Source organism: Peromyscus maniculatus, chromosome 1, assembly GCF_049852395.1.
Source record: "Peromyscus maniculatus bairdii isolate BWxNUB_F1_BW_parent chromosome 1, HU_Pman_BW_mat_3.1, whole genome shotgun sequence".
NCBI classification, from domain to species: Eukaryota; Metazoa; Chordata; class Mammalia; order Rodentia; family Cricetidae; genus Peromyscus; species Peromyscus maniculatus.
In genome coordinates, this window is record NC_134852.1 from 3,617,165 (window position 1) to 3,636,317 (window position 19,153).

At 43.7% G+C, this 19,153-nt stretch overlaps 1 protein-coding gene across 1 annotated transcript; it reads left to right on the plus strand.

Annotated features, from left to right (window-relative positions):
- The first annotated feature begins 5,978 nt into the window (after positions 1-5,978).
- On the plus strand, positions 5,979-18,899 carry LOC143273281 (uncharacterized). Its single transcript, XM_076572106.1, is given in 6 exon segments — positions 5,979-6,537; positions 8,291-8,401; positions 8,701-8,777; positions 11,441-11,567; positions 14,881-15,093; positions 15,581-18,899. Coding segments are annotated over 4 exon segments (1,404 nt in total). The 5' UTR covers positions 5,979-6,537; positions 8,291-8,401; positions 8,701-8,738; the 3' UTR covers positions 16,606-18,899.
- The last annotated feature ends 254 nt before the right edge of the window (positions 18,900-19,153 follow it).

The window sequence follows — 19,153 nt, forward strand, 5'->3', positions numbered from 1 at the left end:
CAGTCAGGCAGATCTCTGAGTTCAAGGCCAACCTGGTCTACAGAGCAAGTTCCAGGACAGCCAAGACTACATAAAGAAACCCTGTCTTGGAAAAAAAAAAGTTGTTGAGCATGGTTTGTAGGACTGTGCTGTTCTCACACTGGGACTGTGGAGACCCCATGATGATAAGAGTTTCCTAACCAGGAGCTGGGGAAGTTATATGGGCCTAGCCCTGTGTGGCACATAGGATGGGCTAGTGAGGACCAACTTCTCCCTCAAGCAGGTCTCCCCCTGGCCAGCCCCCTCACAGAAACTTCAGAGGTCTTGCCTAGAGCCACATGTATGTCCCTGTGCTTGGTCACCTCTATTCAGGTGAAATAACCTCAGCTGAACTGCATGCAGGTTGGCATTCAATCAAATCCCATGGCCACAGGACTGTAGGTCCATTACAAGCATTCACACATTCATTCAGAAGTTATATATTCCTATTAAATGCTTAGCACATTTCTCTGGGGACCATTCTACCTTTCCCTTGGAGACCAATGCCATCTCAGTATCCCATCAAGGCTTTGGATACAATCTCCTGCAGAGTGACCAAATTCGTGCTGGCTCCTCCTGCCTATCTCCGTAGGGAGCTTTACCTGGACATCCAGCCTAGTCTCATCTTCTTCCACTCCAGTCCTGAATCTCACAGTCCCCTTGGCCACCAGAAGGGGGCCCAGGAGTCCTGTTGGGGCCTCCAACTTCCCACTACCAGAGACCAGGAAGTGGCTGAGAGGCCAGGGAGTGGCAGCCTCTCCAGACTAACTGGAGACCTAGTGAATGAGATCTCACTGGGTCTTTCAGAAATGTCTTGGGAAATCTTTCTGGAATAAGCACTGCCACACCAACGAGAGTGGAGATGTCACTGGCAGACTAAAGCCAGGAGAGCTCCTGAAAGGCTTCCATCCCAGGTCCAGTCTACACTGACATTTTATACTCTAAAACCACAAGGAGGGCCAGGCATGCAAGAGAGATGTTTACAGAAGCACATGAGGCAGTCCCTGGTTGTTGGGGGCATTTCTGTTGTTTCGGCCATTTCTCTAGGTCTTTCTGTTCCTGGTAGCAAGCGGAGTTGTGCTTGGCAAATAGGTGGTATAAGCAGTGCTTTGAGAAAACTGCTAAATAAATAAACCAGTGTCCGATAACTACTGTTTCTACCTTATTCTACTTCAGTTGTACACTCCTCCGGAGGGTCCCAGTGCCCACACATGTAACCATACCACTCAAGGTGGCAGGGCTGCCAGCGACTCTGAGCTTGTGACTGGTGGGCGATGTGTCTGTGTGCAAACACCAGGTACATTGTCTTTTGAATGGTGCGGGTGCTGTATTGTATGTACTTGATCAAGGCAATGGTACCTGTCAGGACATGGAAATAATAATCCTGTCATTTAATGCCATGGGGTGTTGCTCAGTGAGTGGCATAGCATGTGTTTAGCATGCACCACTGTATCATCCCTAGCACAAAAAAAAGGAAGAGAGGGAAGAGTGACCAAGCTTTATCTCAGAAGAGGTTAATCAAACATACTCTCTAGGAAGGCCATATAAATGACAAAAGAAAAACTCTGATGAGCTTTTCCATCCCCTGTCATCTCAAGACTCTCCTGACAAAGGTTCCTGACATGAGAAGCAGTAGAAGGAACAACGGCCTGTTTGGGCGTCATCTCCCAGATGGACACATTATTGTTTCTGTAGTTTTTATCTTCTGCCTCTGGACAGCTGTGTGTTCAAGGTTTGGTTGGCTCTTGTTTTTGTCATTGTTTGGGTTTTTTGTTTGTTTGTTTGTTTGTTTGTTTTAATAATTAGCATGGGACTGCGTGTTCCACGGTGCATGTGTGGAGGTCAGGGGCAACTCAGTAGAGCTGGCTCTTCCACTGTAAGAGACCCATTGGGCGGTGGTGGCGCACGCCTTTAACCCCAGCACTCAGGAGGCAGAGCCAGGTGGATCTCTGTGAGTTCGAGGCCAGCCTGGTCTACAGGGTGAGTTCCAGGAAAGGCACCAAAACTACAGAGAGAAACCCTGTCTCAAAAAGCCGAGAGAGAGAGAGAGAGAGAGAGAGAGAGAGAGAGAGAGAGAGAGAGAGAGAGAGAGAGACTGACTCATGGATTGAACTCTAGTCGTCATCTTGCTGATCATCCCTGCCTCTCCCTTTCTTAAATGTAAATGTGATGGCTGTTCTTGGTTGTCAATTTGACTACATCTGGAATTAACTAAACCCCAAGCAGCTGGATACACCTATGAGGGACCTTTTCTTGGTTGGATCATTAGAGGTGGGAAGATCCATCCTAAATGTAAATCTTTTGAGTGGGAAGATGAATCTTAAATCCAGGCCACACCTTCTGCTGGCAACCTGCATAAAGGACATGGAAGAAGGAAGTCTTGGCTCTTTGTCTGCTCATCCTTGTCTCTTTCAAGTTCATTCCTTCCCTGGCATTAGAGCCCAGTTCTTTGGGATCCAACATATAATGAAGACCAGATGAGACATCCAGCCTTGTGAACTGAACAACTACTATATTATTGAGCTTTCCACTGGTAGACAGCCATTGTTGGACTAGCTGGACTACAGCTTGGAAGCCATTCTAATATATGTATATGTGTTTTTTTATTTATTTATTTATTTATTTATTTATTTATTTATTTATTTATTTATTCTATCAGTTCTGTTACTCTAGAGAACTCTGACTAATGCAGTAAGGTCACCTGTGGTCCAGGCATGCCTGATGCCCTCAGACATCAGAAGAGAGCACTAGATCGTAAGGACTAGATTTAGACACTTGTAAGCTGCCATGTGGATGGTGGGGATGGATCCTCAGTCCTCTATAAGAGGAACATGTGTTCTTAACTTCTCATCCATCTCTCCAGACCCTGAAATCCATTTTTTAAGCTCCAGAAAGGCCCTAATGTCTCATCTATATACTCTTCTCCCCCCCCCCATTGTAGTATTATATAATATTAAATAATGTTTTGAAATTTGTATAGGTTCTGGAGTGACTAAATCAAGTTGACCTTTAATCTTATCCCTCCCCTCACTCATTATCATATTTATGAGGACAATAAACTCTTCACTCAGCAATTTTCAAATAAGCTGGACTCCATTTTTCATGATCATCTCCAAGTCCCATAGTAGATTTCCAAATGAATTTCTCCTCTCTAACTAAAGCTGCAAAGATTCTCTTCACTCTCCCGGGCCCCAGTGACCAGCATTCTACTCTCTCTCAGTCATCTTAACTTTATCACAGTCCATCTGCTATTGGTATGACGTAGTATTGCATTTCTGGGACTTATTTGCCTATTTTAATTTTTTTTGACTGTTTTTTAATGTGTATGGATATTCTGCCTATTGTATATCTGTGCATCTTTTTCATCTTTGATGCCTATGGAGGAGGACAGAAGAGGGCATTGGATCTCCTGAAACCAGAGTTACAGACAGGTTTGGTTTTTGTTTTGTTTTGTTTCTTTTTCTTTAATTATGGGGGGTGGACAATATGTTTGCATGAGTGCAGGTTGATCCAGAGTCCAGAGGAGAGCATCAGCTTTACTTCCCACGCTCATCCCCCACCTCTACACTGGATTTACAGGAGATAGTGAACAGAATGTGACATGGATGATGGGAACTCTGGCCCCTCTACAAGAGCCGTGGGCACTTTTTGATTTTATGTGAGTGAGTGTTTGGCCAGAATGTATGTATTTGTACCAAGTGCATGTCTGGTGCCTGAGGAGCTCAGAAGACAGTGTCAGGTCCTCTTGAACTGGAGTGGTGGACTATTGTGAGCTGCTGTGTGGGTGCTAGGAATTGACTTCAGGTCCTCTGTAATAGCGGCAAGTGCTCTTAACTATTGAACCATCTCTCCAGCCCTGATATATCATATTCAACCTTTAGTCTTAGTATTTGGAAGGCAGAGGCAGATGGATGCTTATGAGGCCAGTGTGGTCTACATACTGAATTCCAGGCCAGGACAACATAGTCCAACCTTGTCTTTGGGGGGAGGTGGAATCCATGTATGTTAAAACATACACAAAGAATAAGACCTCTAAATTGTTTATTTTCTTCTCAATATATACTAATTACACATAATAATGGTTTTGTGGACATTATATTTATATATAATATATTTTGGTCATATTCACTGTGCTGAATAGTTTTATGTCAACTTAACACAATCTAAAGTCATCTGAGGAAGAAGCCTCAATTAAAAAAATGACTCTAAGCCAGCTTTGGTGGTGCATGCCTTTAATCCCAGCACTCTGGGAGGCTAAAGGCAGGGGGGATCTCTGTGAGTTTGAGGCCAGGCTATTCTACAGAGCTAGTTCCAGGAAAGCCAGGGCTACGCAGAGAAACCCTGTCTCAAATAAATGAGTAAGTAAGTAAATAAATAAATAAAACATGGAAAAGCCCTGTTTGGGGGGAGGGGACACAAGAGAAAGAAGAGGAGGAGGAGGATGCTGATGGTGCCTCCAACCTGGCGGTAGTGGCATAGGCCTTTAATCCCAGCACTCAGGAAGCAGAGGCAAGCAAGTCTCTGTGAGTTCCAGGACATCCAGGGGTAGCTACACAAAGAAACCCTGTCTCAAAGAAAGGAAGGAAAGAAGGAAGGAAGGAAGGAAGGAAGGAAGGAAGGAAGGAAGGAAGGAAGGAAGGAAGGAAGGAAAAAACTTCCCTAAAATAGGACTGTAGATAAGCCTGTAGAGCATTTTCTTACTAACCATGGATGGGGAAGGACCCAGCCCATTGTGGGTGTTGCCATCCCTGGTCTCCTAGGAGAGCAGGCTAAGTAAACCACATTGAGAAAGCCAGTAAATTTTGCACGAATCTTAAATATCTTTTAATAAAAAAAAAAAAAACCAGAGCCAGATATTGGAGTAAATGCTGAAAGATCAGAGAGACAAAGGAAGAAGCCACTGCCATATCTCGCCTCACAAACTCCACAAATCCTCTTACTCAAAACCTCTGAGTCCTCAGCCAAAAAGGCTTTAGTTCCTGTCTCCTCCAGCCTTATATACCTTTCTCCACCCAGACATATTATTTCCTTCCTAGTGCTGGGATTAAAGGTGTGTGTGCCTCCCAAATACTGGTAGCAAAGGCATGAAATCTCAAGTGCTGGGATTAAAGGTGTGTGACACCACAGCCTGGCTCTGTTTCTCTCCTAGACTGAATCAATCTCATGTATCCCAGCGTGGCCTTGAACTCACAGAGATCTAAACAGATCTCTGCCTCTGAAGTGCTAGGATTAAAGATGTGTGCCACCACTACCTGGCTTCTATGTTTAATCTAGTGGCTTGCTCTGTCCTCTGATCCTCAGGCAAGCTTTATTTGATACCCAATATATCACCACAAGTAAGCACCACCCCTCCCTAGCCTCTGCATCAGCGCTTGCAAACCTCCTCCAGGTTTCTGCCATTTGTGTTCCTGTCCTAACTTCCTTCTATGATGAGCAGTGATGTGGAAATGTAAGACCAATAAACCCTTTTCTCCCCAAGTTGCTTTGGTCATGGCGTTTTATCATAATAATGATAATCCTAACATGGGTGGGTGTGGTCCTCTAGGTGGCATACCACTGTATGTGCTCGAGTGTACGCATACATCTGTGTGTGTCCGTGTGTGCACGTGCATGTGTGTCTGTGTGTTCGCATGTGTGCGCAGACACGTATGTGTATGTGCGCGCGCGAGTGTATGAGTGCACGCTTGAATCTAAGTATCTTCTCCATTGCACAGTGCTTACCCAGCCAGAACTCCATGCGCATGCGTACTGTCCTGGGTTGAGGTCTCTGGGATTGCTTGGGTTGCCTGTGTAGGTGAATGCCCCCACCCCCTCCCGTGACGCACGCATGTGAGCATTACTTTCCCTTTGCTTGGCACTGATACGGCCAGCTGTTGCCTTGAAACTGCAGGGGCAGGGGGACACACCGAGTCTGTTTATACACTGCAGCAAGGGCTGCATGTGCAGCCTCGAACCCTTATGGCAGTTCTATCTTGCTTCTGACGTGGGACACAGACGCAGTCTGTGGCACCACTGCTGAGGTATACCCAGGTAACAAGTGTGAGCCTAACACGACGCATTTGTCGCGACTGCTCCATAAGGAAGACGAGACTGGTGTCAGTGGTTTTGACAGGGACAAGAGTAGCTAGTCCAAGCATGTGCCTTGCGAAACTCTGACACCTGTAGGTCCTCCGCCTTTACCGTCTGAGCGCCGTTGAGCCCTAGGTAAAATGACCAAACAAAGGCGTCAGGACAGTTTCAGAGCTAGCATTGTGCGTAGTCTTCCTTTGTGGGGATGCAAAGATCCCTCATGCTACAGGTAGGAATATTAAAAACAGGTCCTCGAGTATCTGGGAAGTTCAGAGCCAACACAAGGTTTTACCAATAGCCTAAAAGTAGTTGAGCCTCGGGTATGTTTTCTGTTTTAACCTGTTCTCTGCAGAGGCGCTGTTTTCATCGTCGTCCATCCCACCCCGTCTTCAGGACAACCGAAGATGCTGTCTTCAGTAGGAAGGACTTTCAGGCATCTTAAAGGTAAAGGTGAGTTTCTCTTTTGATTAGAGAATTTTGCCTTATAGGTTTTAATTTGTCCTTTGAGGTGTTGATACCCATACTAAGAAGGGGGGAAAAAAGATGGTATTTCTTTATTTTGAAAATAATGCAAGTATCAAAGGAACCAATACGTGAGATCAAAGGTGCTGACATCACAAGACCAGTTGCAAAGAAGTATGCAGTCTTGTGACCCACCCACACTGTATCCATTTGGAGCAGTATTGGGTGACCTGCTTTAGTGTATCTGCTTAAACAATAATAATAATATCCATTAAAACGTATTCAAGATGAGAGAGAATTTCAGACCTATTATTGGTTCCTCCTACCTGTTTTTGACCTTTTGAAAATTGGGTCATTATAAGGATAGAATGCATTAACATACTTATAACCCCAAGCATTTATTGGTACATACTATCTTGTCATCACATGAATAATGATAAGCGTGGATACTTATAAATCACGAGCAACATGCATATGAAGGGGAAAGTGATGGGTGCTAAGAAGTTCACAAAGAGAAAACAGCTTTGGATGGTCAAGAGCAATAACCTTTGCAGAGCATGGCAGTACATGGCTATAAGCTCAGCACAATGGAGCCTGGCCTGCAAAGCAAAATTCTGCTTCAAAAAATACAAATAAATCATTTGTGATGTCGCAGATATAATCCCAACACTTACGAGGTAGAGGCAGGAGAATCCGGTGTTCAAAGCCAACCTGGAAGAACTGTCTCTTTAAAAAAAGAAAAAAGGAAAGAAAAGAAAAAATTCAAAACATATGTGTGTTTCTAGAGCAGCACATCCTCCTAAAATTTTGTATTAATTCACAAATGACTCCAAAGCTTAGTTTGTGAATGGAACCCAGAGCTGTGGGTCTGTCACAAAAAAAAAAAAAAAAAAAAAAAAAAAACAGATGCAGCCTCTGAGCTGAATTTTTTACACAGAATGTCTCTGCCCCCTGGCTGTTCATAGAGAGGATGCATTTCTTCATGAATGCAGATATATAAGTGTTTCATGATGAAAACCAGCCTCCTAACATCTGACATTCATGTCAATTATTTAGACAGTTTAAAGAATACAAACTTAAGAATCAAGAAGGGAAGCTGAGCCTGCTTGCTATGTATGCCTGCAATCCCAACAGTCTGGGAAGCTAAGGCCAGAGGATTGTCACAAGTCAGGGACGGAGAGCCTGTCAAAGAAAAATAAACAGGGGCAGTGATGGCACACACCTTTAATCCCAGCAGAGGGAGGCAGAGGCAGGAAGATCTCTGAATTTGAGGCCAGCCTGGTCTACAGAGCAAGTTCTGGAACAGACAAGGCTACACAGAGAAAGCCTATCTTTAGATAGATAGATAGATAGATAGATAGATAGATAGATAGATAGATAGATAGATAGATAGATAGATAGATAGATAGATAGACAGACATTAAATGGGGCTGGAGATGTGGCTCAGTGATGGAGTACTTACCTAGCATGTACAAGGAACAAGATTTGAGCCCCGTAGCAAAGGAAAAAAAATTAATAAGCAGCTGTGTAAAATTCTTGATCTATTATAGTAACAGATATTAATCATTTCATATTGCCGATTGCTTTAGATAGATTACCTTAAATTTGGGACAGCCACATCTCATAATTTTTCTATTCCAGTTTTAGCAGGAAGGAAACCGACACTAGGAGGTTAGTAACTGTCACTCACTCTGACATTCAGCACAGCAGGAGTTCTAGCACATTACATGTTTGATCTCAGTCTCCAGGTCTGTTGTCCCTGTGTGATCCAAGCCCCTCACCCTGCATCATCGGGTTGGTGTTTACAGACTGCTCGGCCTCCGCCTAAGACAAAGCAAAGCATCTCCATCAGGTAAGATGGAGACTGTCTCTTGGGATCTGGCAGCAAAGGCCCAATGTTTGGAGACAAGGCCAGATTCTTTACCGCATCCCAGACTTCTCCCAGACATACTCCAAGCAGGGAACTGTCTTCGAGACAAACCCCTGCCCCCCCCCCCAAAAAAAGTAAAATGCCTCCTCTTGATTTTTATCCAGAAGCATCTTAATCTCTCTCTCACTGTGCTTGTGTATAGATTGGGATGTGGCAGTGAAAACTGGAAGTCACTTGAGAAGCCAGTTGCCACTGGTTTAGTTATTCACTTTTTCCTGCAGTTCTCAGACTTCGTGTTTACTGTGGAAGAAGCCCCAAGATGGCCAACAAAGCCTTGAGTTCTGGAACCAAGGCCCGTGTAAGTGTGTGTTTCCTTCCTTCTTAAAATGTACTGGTCAGCAGCCACACTGGTGGAAACCCGTGAACTGTGGACTGACAGCTGTGGAGCCCCCATAGGGCTAGACTAGGCCCTCTGGATATGGCAGACAGTTCTTTAACTTGAACTGTTGGGAGGGCCCCCAGGCAGGGGGATCGGGATCTGTCCCTGGTGCATGGGCGGACTTTTTGGAGCCCAGTGCCTAGGGTGTGACACCTTGCACAGCCTTGGTGCAGCGGGGAAGGGCTTGGACCTGCCTCAGCTGAGTATGCCAGGCTCTGCTGACTCCCCATGGGAGACCTTGACTTGGAAAATGTGGGGGTGGGGTGGGTGGGGGAAAGCTGGGGGATGAGTAGAGGGAAGGGGGGAAATCTGTGGTTGGTATGTAAAGTGAATAGAAAATTTCTTAATAATGAAAAAATGATAAAAAAAAATGTACTGGTCAGATATGGGGACATTGCTATGAATACCCAGAGCTAAGCAAGCCTTTTCTACTTAGCTACCCCCTGATTTTCCCTATGCCAGTGAATCATGGTCCCATATAAGCTGGTTACTCAATCACTGAATTATTGAGAGTCTCCTGTGTGCTCAGTTTCTTTTTGGTCCAGAGTAATATTATAACAATGAAGGAACAAAATCCCTTGGGCAAAATATTGGCCTCTCTGTGGCCTGAAAAGTTGGACATGCCAGTCCCAGTGGACCATAAGAGAAAGCATTGTTCATCTCTACTGACTGGTCTTGTGTTCTGGGTAGGTAAGAAGGAATATGTCTGGTGATCTTCATCTTAGTATATGCTGACATACAAGCTTTGCTAGGTTTCTCAAGTTGACACTGTGTTTAATAGAGTTGTAACCTTGCCATAGAAACCAGGAGATACATTTTGTTGTTGGATGGGCCTGCCAGACCGCCATATGATGCTTAGTCATTTGGTACCAGTGTCCTCTGCATCAGGAACAGGAGAAAGGAAGAACTGACAGTTGTCTCAGTCAGCCAGGTGTATGACTCCAAGAGGTTTAAATCTCATTAGCCTGACTATGTGATAAGATTTTTTGATACTTCTGTTGTTATAAAGGGAGACTGCTCAGTGACTTGAACATTCAGAACACCCAAATATGCAGAGCCTAAAATAAAAAATCTTGAGGCCATCTTGGTCTATATATCAAGTTCCAGGACAGCCAGGACTACATAGAGAGACATACCTCCCACCTCCTAAAAAAAAGAATGTTGTAAAGCCAGACATAATGGCACATGCCTTTAATCCCAGAACTCAGGAGGAAGAAGCAGGTGGATCTCTGAGTTCGAGGCCAGCCTGGTCTACAGAGTGAGTTGCAGGCTAGCCAGAGCTATACAGAGAAACCCTGTCTTGAAAAAACAAAACTAATTAAATAATTTAAATTAACTAATTTAAAAAAATAAAAGATCTTAAAAAGCACATTTTTTTCCTTAAGAACAAAGAGAGAGGGTCTAGAGAAATGACTCAGTGGTTGAGAGCCCTGGCTGCTCTCCTAGAGGACTCAGCTTCAATTCCCAGCACCCACATGGCAGCTCCCAGCCATCTGTAACTCCAGTTCCAGAGGATTCCACAGCCTCTTCGGGCCTCCGTAAGTACCAGGCATATATGTGAGGCACAGACTCATATGCAAAATACCTATCTACATAAAATTAATTTTTAAAAAAGAAGAAGAACAGAGAATATAGCTCACTGATAGAGTGCTGGCCTCCCATGCATGATTCAATCCCCTGAACTCCTGAACTCCAAGAGAAGGTGAGCCAGGGATGTAGCTCGATGAGATGAGATCGAGTGCTTACTTAGCACTTACGGGGCCCTGGGTTTGAGCTCCAGCATGGAGCGGGGAGGGAGACAGCAGCACCCGGGAGAGAGCGAGATCGCTCATCGTAAGATGCTTGCAGACAAGCCTGGTGACCTGAGTTTGATCCCCAGAACCCGTGTTGGAAAAAGTGAGAACCAACTCCCACAAGTCCCCTGAGCATACACAATAACACATGTACATGCACACAGATAAATAAAGAACCTTTAAAGAAAAATCATCTGGATGTAGTGGTGCACCTCTGCAATCTCAGTACTAGGAGGGCGTCTGAGGCAGGAAGATCATGAATTTCTTGTTTTGACTGGGCTACATGACAAGACCCTGTCTCAAAAAGCATAAATATATATATGGCCAGAAATGCCTCAGCAGGTAAAGGCACTTGCCACCAAAGTGCTAGACAAACTAAGTTTGATACTCAGAAACCACAAGAAACAGAAAGAACAACTTCTACAAGTCGTCTTGACCACCACATTGTAGGCATGTGTGTGCCCACATTCACAATCGGAATCACGATGAACTTAATTATTTTTAAGTAATAAAACAAAGATATCATAAGAACCTGCACCCATCGGTAACTGACCAAGCAGGCACTAACAGGTTGTGCTTGTGAACAAAAAGGAAGGTTTTTTCATCTTCTCCCAGGCAGATAGTTATCTGCACAGCCTTGGGCTCTGTAGTAACACAGCAGTGCTCAGCCTGGAACGTGGTGTTCTTGCTGCCATCCATCTTCAGCTAACACAGTGGCAGCCATCACCTCCTTCATCCTGAAGGTCTCTCCTGTCACCTCATCAGGTATATGTGGGTTTCTGTTTTCAGGATTTGGTGACATTCTCTGATGTGGCTATAGACTTCTCTCAGGCGGAGTGGGCCTGTCTGGACTCTGTGCAGAGGGACCTGTACTGGGATGTGATGCTGGAGAACTACAGTAACCTGATCTCCCTAGGTAAGCTGTATACTTCAGGTAACCTAGACTCTGCTCCCCGGAGTATCAGCATTGTCCTGTGATTCTCAGGACCATTTTCCAAGAGACCGTTGCCAGAGAAGGCATTGAACTGATCCGTGTGGAAGTGGACTTCCCAAGCCTTCATCTTCTCATCCAACAGTCATTGGCCCCTTTGGCTGCCCCCCCTTGTGATAATCTCTCTTCCCTCATGATCAAGGGGTAAAGTGGAATTCTGGATGTGTATAACCATCTTCAAGGAAGGTAGCCTTGTCTTTAGATGTTGTGTTTACATCCAAATTGCTGTTCACTTTTGGATTTTGAGGACCCACCTAAAGGGGAAACATCTCAATCGAGAGCTCTGATTTGCTGTTAAGTTAAACACCTTTGTGTTTAACAGAAAGTAAATTAGACACGGAATTTGTGTAAAGCCAAAATGAGGAGATTCCCATTGCTGGAACATTGTACCTGAAGTGAGATGGGAAGTTACAGTCCATGAACCATGTATTTGACGCTGGATGCACATGCCTGCAGTCCCGGCACTCCAGGGGCCAAGGCTGAAAGATTGTGAGTTTGAGGCCAACACATCAGGACCATGTCACAAAATAAAATAATACCAAGAAAGGCTAATGTTAGACCTACTGTATGCCATGCACTCTTTTTTTGTTTGTTTGTTTGTTTGTTTGTTTGTTTGTTTTCATTATTTGTTGTTTTTTTGTTTTGTTTTTGTTTTTCCAGACAGGGTTTCTCTGTGTAGCTCTGGCTGTCCTGGAACTCTCTCTGTAGACCAGGCTGGTCTTGAACTCACAGAAATCCGCCTGCCTCTGCCTCCCTGAGTGCTGGGATTAAAGGTGTGCACCACCACCGCCCAGCATGCCATGCACTCTTAAAAGCACAGTGTGTGTATGTGTACAGTTCATTCTCCCAAGCTTGTAAGTCATGACTCTTTCTGTCAGTGTAAGAAATAGTTATACTCAAGTACAAATGACTAGTCACAGGGAAGACAGAAACTGAACTTGCCAGGCATGGTGGCACACTACTGGATATGGTAGTTCACACAAATAATCCCAGCATTGGGAAACTGAAGCAGGAGGATTACCATCAGTCCCTGGGCTACTGAATAAACATACAATTCAAAGTTTATCTCACTCTCCCTCCTCCCCAGAACTGGAATCTGAAGATACACCTCAACTGACATGCCCAAGTCTCAGGGTTCCATCCCCAGAACCAGAAGCGTAATTCTGACAGTAATTCATGCATGCTGGCAGCCATCTTTCTCTGCTTAACTTGAGGGTAAGCAAATGTTTGAGACAGGGTGTTTTCCCAATCATCTGAATTCCTGTTTATTCCTTAAAGCTCTCTCTTTTATGAAGTCTTTATCAATCTCATTTTCAGTTTTCAGTGGCTATAACCTAACAGTTCCTGATTAGAAAAATCTGAGGCAGAGACACCTGTGATCCCGTTGCTTCAGAGACAGACAAGAAGCTTAAAACTTGGAGTATGGCTAAATATCAAGACCCTATTAAATTTTTTGACCTTATAAATTTTTTCTTCAAGGGGCTGACAAGATGGTTCAGTGGGTAGAGATACTTGTTGCCAAGCCTGACAGTTTTAAGTTCAATCTCAAGTACTTACATGGTTAAGGGACGGAACCAACTGCCCCAGGTTGTCCTCTGACCTCCACTCATGGACTGTAGCACATATGTGTGTCTCACATACACACACTCAGCCAATCAATATAAAAACCATTGTTTTTCTTTCATCTCTGTATTATAGAGCATTGATCCTTTCTTTGTGGTAAGAGCATTATCTTGAAATATGTGAAAGCAGGGCTGGAGAGATGGCTCAGAGGTTAAGAGCACTGGCTGTTCTTCCAAAGGTCCTGAGTTCAATTCCCAGCAACCACATGGTGGCTCACAACCATCTGTAATGAGATCTGGTGCCCTCTTCTGGTCTGCAGGGATGTGTGCAGGCAGAACACTGTATACATAATAAATAAATAAATAAATAAATAAATAAATAAATAAATAAATAAATAAATCTTTAAAAAAAAAGAAAAGAAAAAAAGAAACATGTGAAAGCTGGGCAGCATGGCATATTCCTTCAACACCGACACTTAAGAGACAGGGACAGATATCAAGACCTCAAGGTCAGCCTTAGCCACATCACAAGTTTAAGGCCAGCTTGGGCAACTTAAGATATTAAAAATAAAAAAATAAAAATAAAAAAACAGTGTTGTAAATCTATGTTTCTTTACAGTGGCTGTACTAGAACTTAATCCTCCTCTTTACCTAATACTTTGTTATCTACTAACCAACCTCCCCTAATCCCTACTCCTTAGCCTACTAGTTTGGGGAACTGGTATTCTACTACCTGCTACTTTTTTCTCTTTTAAGCAGGTTCCCCTGGCCAGCCTGGTACTCACTATGTAGCCCAGGCTAGCCTCAAAGTTGTGATGCCCTCATGTCTTGGTCTTCTAAGTGTCTCAGTTACAGGTGAAGCCACTATACCCAGATTCTACCCTCTACTACAGCAATCAAGGTCCCACTGATTGTTCTGGAACTCACTCTGTAGACCAGGCTGGCCTCAAACTCAGAAAGATCTGCCTGCCTCTGCCTCCCAAGTGCTGGGATTAAAGGCGTGCACCACCACTGCCACCACCCAGCAGGATGAGCTTTTTTACATTCCCTATTAATACATGAAGTGTTTGTTTTTCTGCTCCTGGCTTATTTCACTTAACATAATGTCCTGCAGGCTTATCCATGCCGCCCCAAGTGTGTATTCTCCCCTGAGCCGCCAGCAGTTCAGTGTTTAGTTTCCTTGGACTTTCCAAGCATGTCATCTCACACCTACAGCATACATTGTATCGTGTTTGCTTTTAAGACATTTCTGCCCTCTTAACAGAGAATCTCTAGAGCAGCAGTCAGCATCCTTTCCCATTTGGCTTTAGCACGACTGCCCATTGTGTTCTCTCACTAACAAGCTGTGGCCCGAGAACATCAATGCTGCTGGGGAAGCTTTTGAATCGTGGTTAGTTTTAGCTTCTGATTTTCCCTTTCAAAGAAACAAATGAGGGCTGGAGAAATAGCCCAACAGTTCAGAGCACTTGCTCTTCTTACAGAAGACCCTGGTTTGGTTCCCAGCACTCTCATCATGGCTCACAACCATCTGTAACTCCAGTTCTAAGGGATCAGTGCCTTCTTCTGACCCCCACTGACAGCAGGCATGAATGTAGTGAACATACAGAAATGCAGTCAAAATATGCATACACGTAAAATAAAATAAACATTTTTTCTTAATGTCATTTTTCTTCCAGATGGGAAATTATCAAAAGGGGCGAACATTTTAGCTATTAGAAGAAGCATTTATGGACTGAGCTCTTGCAAAAGGAATCCAAGTGACAAAAGTATATCTCCTCACCCTGACGGGACCGGTGAAGGTGAGTGTGAACAACCTCAGGGCTCTGAAGAGGAAAATGTCAATGATGTAACAGACAGGACTAGAAAAGCAACCACTGAGAGAGAAAGCTGTTAGTTATTTAGCCACGTTGTGTTCTTACCCTGCAAGGAAATGTCAAGAAACACAACAGAATCCGCTTATAAGAGTTTATTAGAGATAAAGGGATAGAGAGTGTGCAGGCCTATGGGAGAGACACGTGCATGGAGAAGAAGAAGGAACCGGGAACATGGCGCTCAGTTTAAACTGGCTGGGCGTGGCCAGGTCACATCACTACTCCACGCGTGTGCGTAGATCACATGGCCACGTTGCGCGCTTATGTGGCCATGAAACGTCACGGATCCTGGTTACACGAGACGCCTTGACCCGGAAATGGCTATCTTGACCTGGAACTGGCTAGGCGGAGGTGTCCAGGTCCACCGGGTATCCTGGTTACGAGAGACGCCCTGACCCGGAAATGCCTATCCTGACCTGGAATTGGCTAGGTGGAAGTGTCTGCCAGGTATATGCGACCATGGGGGCGTGTTGTGAACCCTTCAAAAGCACACCTACAACATAAGTGAGACCTCAAAAGGAGAGTTCCTTCTTAGGTCAGGAATATGGGAAAGCCTTTAGTCGCAGGTATCATCTTAGACAGCATCAGAAAATTCACACTGGCAAGAAGCCCTATGAGTATAAAGACTGTAAGAAAGCCTTCCGCTGGTGGAATCAGCTTACTCAACACCAGAAAATTCACACTGGAGAGAAGCCTTATGAATGTAACAACTGTGGAAAAGCCTTTCACTGGGGTTCGAGCCTTGTTGTTCATAGGAGAATTCACACTGGTGAAAAACCATAGTTATGTAAAGACTGTGGGGAAACCTTTAGATATGGCTACAAACTCACTCGGCATCAAGGGCTTCATACTGGGGAGAAAGACTGTGAGTGTAAAGGCTGTGGGAAGACTTTTAGTCATCTCTATAAATGTATGCAGCACAAGAGAATTCACAGTGGTGATAAGCCCTATGAATGTAAAGACTGTGGGAAGGTCTTTATTTGTAGTTCCAGTCTCATTCAGCATAAGAGAATCCACAGAGGTGAGAAACCCTTTGAATGCCAAGAGTGTGGGAAGTCCTTCACTAGAGTCAATTACCTCACTCAGCACCAGAAGATTCACACTGGGGAGAAACTGCATGAGTGTAAGGAATGTAGGAGGGCCTTTTGCTGGGTTTCAAGCCTTATTAAACATGAAAGAATTCATTCAGGTGAGAAGCCCTATAAATGTACAGAATGTGGTAAGGGCTTTAATTATGGCTATCACCTCACCCAACATGAGAGAATTCACACTGGTGAAACACCTTATAAATATAAGGAGTGTGGGAAGACCTTTGTACATGGATCAAGCCTTCTTAAACATGAGAGAATTCACACAGGAGAGAAACCCCACAAATGTAAGGGATGTGGGAAGGCCTTTAGTTACGGCTACCAGCTTAAACAATATGAGAAAACTCACATGGAAAAGCTGTGTAAAGAGTGTGGAAAGATTTACAATAATATAAACCATGTCAAAGAACATCAGAAGACTCACACACATTGGAAACATTGACTATAAAGAGCAAACCAAGGCCTCTCGCCTTCATTCATTCTTTCCTTGGTGATTAATTTATCTTAAGAAAGTCTTCGTGGTCACTTGCCTATTTGTAGAATATCAGAAGGCATACTAGAGGTGAATTTGAGAGAGTGTAAAAGTCACTTTTCTTAATGATCATATTCTTTCCATATTGGTGTTTTTACTGAATAAATTGGTTGAGTAAACCCACAGAAGCCAACCAATACCATTCTACCTTTTATTACATTTCAGGTTCATTCTAGGGGGCAACCCTGCTCATGTGACATTTGTGGCAAAGCCTTTAGTCTTGGCATATACTGTACCAGCTAGCATCACCATTCCACCTCTTTGCTCTCTGTGAGACACTCATAAGCTGCTCCTTACCCCTGATAAATCCATCATACACTGAAGGAGATCAATTGAAAATGCACTTAAGACACTTTACCAGCCAAACACCACAGCTTAACCCAGCCTGTCTCAAATGTGCTCAGATCATGCCCTTTATCCTACACTGGGCAAAAGCATCTAACACAAAGTCTATTCAGTAATAAAATACTGAGTATCTCCCATAATTTCTTGACTAGTAGCCAGGTATGGTACCACATGCCTGTAATCTCAAGAGGCTGAGATGGGAAGATTGAAAGTTCAAGGCTAGCCTGAGCAACATACCAGATTCCAGACTAGCCTACATAGCATGACCCTGTCTCAAAAAAAAAAAATTGGAATATTTGTTAAAAGTGAAACTCAGTGGTGTATTGGGTATGTTTTCACGTCATTGTGATGTTGAAGAATCTATGGTTATATAGGTATATCTTCACAACATCTTGAAATTCAAAAATGAGTGGTTGTGTTGAGTACACTTTTACAAAGTTGAAAAATGAGTAGTTATATTGAATACATTTTCATGCCATTGTAGAGTTGAAAAATCAAGTGGTCCTATGGCTTCATTTTTGCACTGTCATAAAGTGGAAAAAGCAGTTATATTTAGCATACTATCATGCCATTGTAAAGCTGAAAAAAACAGTTGCTTATTGGCTGTGCTTTCAGAGAATTGACAACATCAGTGATTGTACCAGGCATGCTTTTGCAAAACTGAAAAAAATCAGTATTTGCATTGAATATGCTTTCACACCATCGCAAAGTTGAAAAATCAGTAGTTGTGTGGACACACTTTCCCACTATTATGATTTAAAAAAACTAAGGTCTGGATAGCTTTTGTGCCATCATAAAGTTGAAAACTAAAGCTAAAACTCCCATAAATCAAGACTGTGTTTGTAAAATGTCTGTTCTGTACATTCCCTGTACATAAGGATAATCACTGTGGAAATTAAATGGTCCATGTAAACTCCTTGGGACTGTCTCGGGAGACTGTCAACTCCCTAAATATTGCCTCTTACTGTTCTTGTGGTCACCCATTAGTGTTGCTGTCATGAGCCATTCCAGGAAAACCTCCTGTGGGTTCCGTGAGAACTTTACAGAGATGGCATAAGGAATGACTCTTGCCGTCTTGGATTAAGCAGTGATTTCTTAGTGCACAGGCCACACTGAATGAGAAAAGTCATTTGCCTTCATCAGAATACAGTCTGTTGATGAAGAAAAAGAGCAAAGGTGAAGAGCAGGATGAGGGCAGTACTTCATTTACACCGATTGGCAGACTCACAGAGGTATCAGGAATCCCCAAAGTCAACAGAGACTCAGAGGTGACACAAGTCAGAGATCATCAGGTGACCAATAAGTAAATGGAAATTTGTCCCACCTCATTCCTCAGCAAGGAAACGCAAAGGAAAACCACTATGAGGTGTCAGGAGTCATCAGAATTCCTAACATTAAAATGAGAAAATCTGTCAACTATCTTTCCATATAAGTAAATGAGGTATGATGGATGTTACTCTGGTTCAGTCATTCTCTACTGTGTGCATATAAAACATCACAGTGTCCTCTACAAATGTAATATACAAAGTAAAAACTGCTGGGCAGTGGTGGTGCACACACCTTTAATTTCAGCACTCGGGAGCAGAGGCAGGCAGATCTCTGTGAGTTCAAGGCCCACCTGGGCTACAGAGTGAGTTCCTGGAAAGGCACAAAGCTATACAGAGAAACCCTGTCTTGAAAACCAAAAAAGGGGGGGGGGTTAAAAACAAAATGTAACACAATTATTTATCCATTAAAAATAATAAATAAAATTTTAAAAAGTTAATGTGGACTGGACTTGTGTGGTCAGATGAACTGTGAGTTAATAGAGCCAGTGAACATTCCACAGGGAGCAGGGAGATGAAAGCACTTCTTTGTCTTAGTGAGGGGACCATGACCCACATGACTCCTGGAATCCTATGGGGTCGTAGGGAACAGAGATGGGAACTAAGCCTTCTTATGAGAGGTCTAGAGTGAGAGGAGGACTATTTGGGGGGAAAGCCTGGAACTAAGGGGGACTGAGTTTAATATGTATGGAACTAAAGTTAGAGCTTCTGGAGCCTGAGAAGGAATGAATAATGTTTTGTTGATGCCCATGGGGGGGCCTGTCCCTTTCTGAATAGAGACAGAGGAG